Source organism: Cystoisospora suis, assembly GCF_002600585.1.
Source record: "Cystoisospora suis strain Wien I chromosome Unknown contig_2261, whole genome shotgun sequence".
Lineage (NCBI taxonomy): Eukaryota > Apicomplexa > Conoidasida > Eucoccidiorida > Sarcocystidae > Cystoisospora > Cystoisospora suis.
The window spans coordinates 368-8,418 of record NW_027155060.1 but is presented as its reverse complement, the minus strand read 5'-3'; the positions used below and the strand labels follow the sequence as shown (position 1 = coordinate 8,418).

The 8,051-nt window shown below is 43.2% G+C and overlaps 2 protein-coding genes across 2 annotated transcripts in view; one reads left to right on the top strand and one right to left on the bottom strand.

The window, feature by feature from the left end:
• Nucleotides 1-7,888, top strand: part of CSUI_004754 (uncharacterized protein) — a gene marked incomplete at its 3' end in the record, with an annotated part of 12,422 nt that extends 4,534 nt beyond the window's left edge. Inside the window, exons 3-8 of the mRNA XM_068064938.1 lie at nt 26-182; nt 1,365-3,467; nt 4,641-4,695; nt 5,117-5,287; nt 6,659-6,807; nt 7,787-7,888. Coding sequence (XP_067923083.1) covers nt 1,425-3,467; nt 4,641-4,695; nt 5,117-5,287; nt 6,659-6,807; nt 7,787-7,888 — 2,520 coding nt within the window. The remainder of the gene's footprint in view (nt 1-25; nt 183-1,364; nt 3,468-4,640; nt 4,696-5,116; nt 5,288-6,658; nt 6,808-7,786) is intronic.
• On the bottom strand, nt 7,116-7,569 carry CSUI_004755 (uncharacterized protein; the record flags this gene model as incomplete). Its single annotated transcript, XM_068064939.1, has 1 exon — nt 7,116-7,569. A coding segment is annotated over one exon (189 nt), but the record flags the coding sequence as incomplete, so codon positions are not given.
• Nucleotides 7,889-8,051: the final 163 nt, after the last annotated feature.

Sequence of the window (8,051 nt, the reverse complement as noted above, 5' to 3'; positions counted from 1 at the left end):
TTTCTTTCTTTCTTTCTTCTTCCAGATTAAGCTCGGATATTCAATCTCTTGTAGCGGAGTGGAGCTTGATTTTTCTTCATACACTTGCTTCTCCCCAAGTGCTTAACGTCGATGCTAGCGTCGAGAAGAGCCTCGTGCGTCCTATCGTTCTTCGAGACCAGCTCCTTAAGGATGGCCTAAAGGTAAAGAAAGCGCTCGAACCACACACGTCCTTACANNCACCAATTTCTTTCACTTTTCTTTACTCTCTTCACATCTTCTTCGTCGTCTCGAACCACACACGTCCTTACATGGGTAGTGAGAAGGAAGGATTCTAAAGCTCTCTGCATCATCGAGAGAGAGATGGCGATATGATAAGACAAGAGGAAGAAGGAGAGAAACAGAGAGAAAGGGATAGGAAAGAGAAAGAGAGAGAAAGAGAGGAGTAATCTTGGGTTTCTTTCTGTCTTCTTTCTTTGAATCATTGCATGCGGGACAGAGAGGGAGAGAGAGAGGGACGGAGGTTGTCCGAGTTCGTAGATCAACGGCCAGTCTGTTTTCTTCTTCTCCTCCTTTTTGTACTTCTTCACTCGAATGCTTTTAATGAGTGTAGGGATGAATGGGTATCTTTCGAAACAAGAAGATGTCTCTCTTTCTCTCTTTTCTTCTTCTTCTTGTAGTAGTAGTAGTACTTCTCTATGTATCTGTCTTTGTATCTTTCTCTTTATCTGCTCTTTCATTCTTTAGTCTTCTTCTTCTTCTTCCTCTCCTCTTATCATTCTTATCTTTATGAATACGAATCGCGTATCGATACCTTCACATCCTTCTAGGTACCTTCCTTTTCTTCTTTGGATGTGCAAAGATTGATAGCTGTGTATATACATACAGGCATAGATATCTCGCGAGAACCTCGGGCGTCTCCTACTCCTACGAGGGCCTCTACTTTGGCTTCAGAATAAAGAATGAAAGAGCAAATAAAGATAAAGATATAAAGACAGATACATAGAGAAGTACTACTACTACTACGAGAGAGAGAGAGAGAGAAGAGAAGGGAGGGGAATGATAAGACGAGAAGGCTCATTTCTTTACAGACCTCTCTGTCTCTCTGTCTGTCCAGGGTGTCTTTATTCTGTTAATGACGAGACTACTTTTCATTTAGACTGATCTTTCGTATTATGACAGTATACCCAAAGATGCCCTCTCTACCCTATGAGGGTAATTATACGTACCTCAGCTGCTTAATTCTTAGCTTCTCTATACATAGATGTGTATAGATGCATAAAGGTACATGCTATCTCTACCACCTCTGGCCCCGACTACATGCAATGTACATACACATATACACATTTCTTTCTTCTTATCTCTTTGTTTCTTTCTGTGTATAGACATCAGATATTTTGAGTCCTGCTCCTTTAGTTCGAGCGGTTTTCCAGGCATGCGATCAAATGCAGCCAGAGATCAACTCTATCTTCAACGCCTTACACTCCCAGATGTCCTGCTATGCTGCCACTAATACTCATGATACACCACACAATCCCCTCTATAATAATATCAACCACTCTTCTTCTTCTCCTTCTTCTCCTCCTCCCCCCTCTTCTTCTTCTTCTCTCTTGTTCTCTAGCAAACAGGGCGAAGGGAGAGGAGAAAAGAGAGGAAGTGACGGGGGTGGGGGTGGGGAGGAGAAGGCGAAGTCGGTGGATCGTCATATCGAAAGTAGACACGAGGCGAGCTATGAGGATAGCAGCTGTCTTCGTGTCTCGGAGAAGAAGGAAGGAAAAGGGGGGGGAGATAAAAGAGGGGAAGATGAGAAGAGAACGATCGCAAGACAGTCCTCTTCTTCTTCTTTTTCGACAGCAAGAAGAAGAGAAGGAGAAGAAGGAGAGAGAAGCGAGAACAAGGAAGAAGATGCAAATCGAAGTCATAGAGCGAAGACACCGGATGAGGAAGAAGTCCGTAGGCATTGCTACGAAGGAGATCTCCCTAAGAATAGAATGATAGAAGAGAAGGAAAACACGAAGACGACGGATACCGTGACACCTTCCTTACATCTTCATTCTTCTTCTTCTTCTTTTCCCATGCAGGAGGAGTGTCTACGTGATTGTGAGTCCCATCCCTCTTCTTCTCTTCTCTTTGAAGGGGGGCCTCATGCTCTTTACGCCTGCGAAAGACAAGGAATTTCCCTTTCTTCTTCCTCTTTTACTCGGGATTCTTCTACTAGGTGTTCTGGAGAGATGGTGGCGAGGGGGGGAAATCGACCTAAGTCAGAAGAAGAAGGTCATCAAGGGAGAGCGATAGGAGCCTATTTCTATAAAGATGAAAAGAAGAAGAAGACGGATGAAGATCAAGAAGAAGAGGAAGAGAAGATTAGTGATCGAATACGCCGTCGCTTAGAGGAAGAGAGAAAGAAAGAAATACAGAAGCAAATGGATTCCCAACAGGAGACCAAGAGGAAAGAAATAGAGAAGGAGAGAAAGAAAGAGGAGGAAAATCTAATGAAGAAGGACAAGACAGAAATGTCAGATGATCTAGATACCTCTACGTTCCAAGATGTCTACTCTACAGAGGAAGAATTACACCGAGCGTCGAGGCTTAAAAGAGAACCACTCAGACAGAGTCAGAAAGAAGAAGAAGAAGGAGATCAACAGCTCTTATCACATAGTCGTGGCGACCATGGAAAGGAAGAAGCTTCTCTCCGTGGGAAGGATGATGGAGATCGAGACGGCGAAAGTCGTCAGATGTCTTCTGCTGTTGAGGAGAAGAAGAAGGAAAGAAGTGAACAAGATACAGATGGAGAGAAGAAGCTCTCTTCTGTCTGTTCGGTAGAAGATCTTTCCTCTTCTTCTTCTTCGTCTCCTGCTGTATCCTTCAAAGCTGTTGATGCTCATCCTCTCTCTTCTTCTTCTCCTCCTGTTGATACACCCCCTCGCTCCTTTGCCTCTTCTTCATCTCCTTCTCGTCTTTCTCACGTTGTCCATCCGAGAGACCAAGAAGGAGGAAAAGGCCGGAGTGAAGATTACCGTCCTGAAGCCATATGTGCCGTTGGATCTATAGAGGAACACCACGAAGAAGAAGAAGAACTAGACTCTCTTCTCCCTTCCTCTCAATCTCCTTCTAGGTATCATCTCTCCCCCTCTTCCCCCGCTCAAGCTCTTCTAGAAGATCGACAAGAAGACAGAAGACGTCCGAGGAGAGGACCTTCTTCCCCTAGCTCTCCTAATGCTATCAAGAGAAGAAGCGAAGAAGAGAGAAGAGGAAGAAGACCCTCTTCCCAAGATCTTTCCTCGTCCATTATTATGCCTGTCGCCCCTCCATCTGCACGTACAGTCCTTCTAAGGGAATTGACCACAGCTCTCGTTACAAGCGGCTCTTTCGATGCGCGGGTTCAACTCCTTCTCTCTCAATTTGCTTCAGATATGCTTGCGCTTAATCCTCTCATTCTTGTGCGCCTAGAGCATCATCTAGCTGCAGACCTTCTTGATCTTCTTAAGGTGCGTCAACACCTCTCATACCGCTATACAAGCAAAAGCAGTTGTATGCGCTCGTACTTTCTCTCCAAGAAAGAAAGAAAGAGGTAGAAATGGCGCGAAGGAAATCTATCTATCTATCTATCTATGTATGGATGGATATCTATCTGTGAATGTGTATACATATGGATGGATGGATGTATTTGCAGATGTGGATGGATGTGCATGTATGTATGGATAGATGTATGTATGGATGTATGTATATGTAGGTATGAATAGTATGTATGTGTGTGAAGAAGCAAAGAGAGATAGAGAAAGGAAAAGGGGAGGACAAAGGAAGAAAGAGAAAGAGAGAGGAGAGAATTTCTATTCTTAACGAATGCTTGTCTGTCTTTCTCCATCGGTGTAGAGAAGAAGAGGTTTCAGAAGATTATAGACAAGAAGAAGAAAGAATAAGGAGAAAGAAAGACATGAAGAGATACACACCGCTTCCTGGTCACTTGAAGGAAGAGAGAACTCTCCTCTACAACTTGGAAAGAAGACACAAAGAGGAGAAAGGAAGGAGGAGTGGGTGTCGAAGTGGCCCATCTGTCTGCATGCATTCATGATAGGGTGTACGTACACCTGCCTGCTACGTTGTCAAGCATTCCTCCTAACAACTCTGACCGGCTTGTTTCCTCGTTTATATTCTATCTGTCTGCCTACCTATGGTCGATCTATTTGTGATCGAGTCTCAATCTATCCATCCTCAATCTGTCTGTCTGTCTACCTAACATTCCTTCTACATAGGGTGCGTCATGGCTGTATTCTCCAGAGCTTTCTGTGTGAGCCCTTGAATAGAAAGAAGGGAAGAGAGAGAAGGAAGTCTGTGCATGCGTCTCAATGCGATGTGATAGAGACAGTCAGATAGATAGATAGGTATAGGACAAGAGGAGGTTAGGGACAGATGAAGGAGATAAGATCAATTACAAGCGAATGAGGTCGGCCGTCGTCTTCTTCTATGAAATTTCTCTCGTAAGGAGAGAAAAGAGAAGAGACAGACGATGGAATATAAGAGAGAGAGTAGAGAAGACGATTCCTCTCTCTCTCTTCGGACTGGTCAGTGCAGTTCTTTCTTTCTCTCGATAAAGGCCAAGTCACCTTTCTTTCTTATCTCTTTCTCTCTCTCTTTCTTTCTCTCTCTCTCGTCGGATGCAGGCGAACACGAAAGAAGGTGCGAGACAAAAGACATGGAGGAGATTGAAAATTGCAGGTAAGAGAACAACATTCACTCCACGGACAGAAGAGACAGAAAGCGAAAGACGAGGAAGAAGAGGATGAGGAAATGTACGGTATATCTAATCTAGTCACGATTGAGTTCATCCCCCCTATCTCTTCTTCATATCTATCTTTAATCTATCTATCTATCTATTTATCTTCAATCTAAGCAGAGTAACTTGAGGAGCCACATGAGGTTTCGATGCTTGTCATTCTTCTTATGCCTCCAAGCATACACACATTAATTACCTCACGTTACATACGTTCACACCTATCTCTCTCTCTCTCTAATATATATATATATGTATATGTACATATGTATAAGTAATCTCTCACCATCAACTCTCCTTGGGTATGCTTGTATCATCCTATCCTCTCTGTCAATCTCTCTGTCTCTTTGCTTTCTTTCTTTTCAGGTGCAGCTATAGGGGGGGGTTTCTTAGTGGCTCTAACGGCAGGTTTAGCGGCTCCAGGAATAGCAGCGGGGATAGCTTCTCTTGGACTAGGAGGTGCGGGCCTCTCTGCTTTCCTCGCATCAGCTGGGGGTATGGCTGTAATTGTCTCTCTATTCGGAGCAGGAGGCGCAGGTAGGATGAATATCTACAACGATAGCAAGAGAGAGGGAGAGGGCAAGACGAGGTCTCAATGAAAGATACAGAGACAAACGACGAACTTCTCTTACTATCTACTGTCTTGATCTTTCTCTCACGACCATCTACCTCTCTCTCTCTATCTCTCTACATTTCTTTCTCTCTTCATCTGGATTTCTCTCCCTCGTTCTCTCTCTTTGGCGATGTGAGAAATTCTTTGGATCTTCTTAGGTGTACGTTTTCATTGCAGCCTGTCTGAAGAATCGTATATACAGAGAGATAAAGAAAGAGACATACACACCTCACTCGCTCTCTCTGTATATGTAGGCGTGTATGTATGATCGATGCTGGTCTCCTGTCTAAGTAGATATATATGCATGTATGGGGAAATCCTATCATGCTATAGTAGTAGGAGTAGGAGACTGCCGTTGACACATGGGTGTATTTGAGTGAGAAGAGACGAGACATGCGGCGTGTCTCCTTCTGAAGCTTCTTCCTTCGCACATTCATTCTTTAGTTCCACAGAGATCTCATCTTTTCTTTCACGTTTTCAAGAGCAACATCTCCCTCTCTCTCTTTCTCGATATGAGTCGAGATAAAGAAGTGCGAGAGGAAGAGAAAAGAAGGGGACAGAAGAGGCTTGGTTTATTTCTTCTTTCTCTTCTCTTCAGTTTGCACAGACTGTCTTATGATCCATCATCGCGTCGTCTTTCACGATTGTCTCTCTCTTGGCAGCTCAGTTAGTTCATTTTCTTCTTCGTATTCTTCAGCCTCTCTTATGATTTATCTCATTCTTTCCGTCTATCTCCTCTCGTAGAGGCTTCACATGAGGCTGTTCATATCCTTTTCTTTCTTTTTCTCTCTCTTTTCTATGGCATCGATGGGGGCTTCTTCATTTCTTATTCAGTCCCCTCACTCTCACGCATGCAGTACTCCAGGTGCTCCGCTATTCTCTCTCTCTCTCTACATATATATATATATATACATATGTATATACATATGTATATATATATATATGTATTCGTTTCCATATATACATATTCATACATAAACGCATGCATAGTGGCATGTATGTGTCTCTATATATCTATATCGGTTGGCTGCAGGGCTGCTTTATACACGTGTCCCACAGCCTTCAACACTTGGCTCATTATAGCCGATCCCTCTCGGTATCTCTGTCTCCTTATCTGTCTCTCTACAGATGTATGTACATGTGTATATACGCATGCATATGCCTGTTGCACAGTAAGGGGTCTCTGAGAGGTAGGCGTGTATAGGAAGAAGACAGGCATGCAACTCGAGGGGGATTCCTTCTTTCTCTCTACCCCGTTTCCCAGTGTATTCTCTTCTCTCTTCCTCTCCTGTCAGGTTTAACGGGATGGAAGTATAGCCGTCGTATAGCGAATATAAAGGTCTTCGAATTCGATATGCTTAACGGAAAGGCCCCCTCAAGTCTTTGCGTAACGATATGCGTCTCGGGATATTTAAGAACCTTCGATGATATATCTCTACCTTGGGTAGGTACAGAAGGTCACTATGGAGATGCAGTGATCTACTTTTGACTGCCCTCTATATGAATGGATTTGAAGTCTCCCCCCTCTTCTTGTTTTCATATAGGATTGCATGCATAGAAGAAATGTCGGTCTTAGGCGATGTCTTTCCTACGGAATTCTCTTGTCGCCACTCTGCGTGCCCTCACTTCTACATACATAGACATGGATATATACATACATAGACATACATACGTGTACATACATACATTCATACATGCAAATACATTTACATACATACATATTCGTACGTACATGCATGGCTACGTCGGTATATTGGTGAGGCTTGAAGAAACACACAGGGGGTTTATCGAACAAGATTCGGTTTCTTCTTTCTCTTTCCCAGAGGAGAGGTCAAAGGAGAGAGAGATAGAAGAAGAAGTAGAAGAAGAAAAAGAAGAAAACGAACAAGGGAGGCGTCTCAAGATTCCAGTGTATGTACACCTGAAAAGTTTACTGGGGCTGATGTGTTGATTTGTGTTGATTGACTGCTTTTCTATTCGTCGTCTCGTAGCGAGATGGGTAGGGGGTAGATTCTTTCAGTAGAAGATCAAAGAGATAGCGATCTCTCTCAACGTATATACATGCCAATATACATATCTATGTGTCGTAAAAGTCAAGGTTGCTTTCTTCTTCCTCTCCTCCTCTTCCATGCGTGGCTCTGTCTGTATGTCTGTATACATGGGGCATTTCTCTTCAGTTATATAGGATTTCTTAACTCCCTCCGAGACAACCGCAGCTCTCTGAAGCCTCTTGAGAAGAGGAACAAAGAGATAGAAAAGTAGACAGAGAAAGAAAGAGATAGAATATACCTAAGCATATGAGAAATATGCTTCTTTCTTTTCTCTTCCTCACTCTTTCTTTCTTTCTTTCTTCTTTCTCACTCTTTTTTTCTTTCTTCTTTTTGCCGATCCATCGANNTTCTTTCTGACTCTTTCTTGTGTAGATACAGGCGTTACCGCATGCATGTTCAGATTTATTTTCTTTGAAATGGGAGCCGAACATTCTGAAGGCTCTAGGTAGTATGGTCATACAGATGCTCTCTCAGGTAAGTAACAAGGNNNNGGGGGGGGGGGGATGTGAGACACATACAGACTTACTTCTACACATCGCCAATATATACCAATCCACACATCATCTAGAGATCTACTACGCTACACATGCGCCAGACATAAATAATAGAATGAATGAGATAGATGGAGAGATAGAAT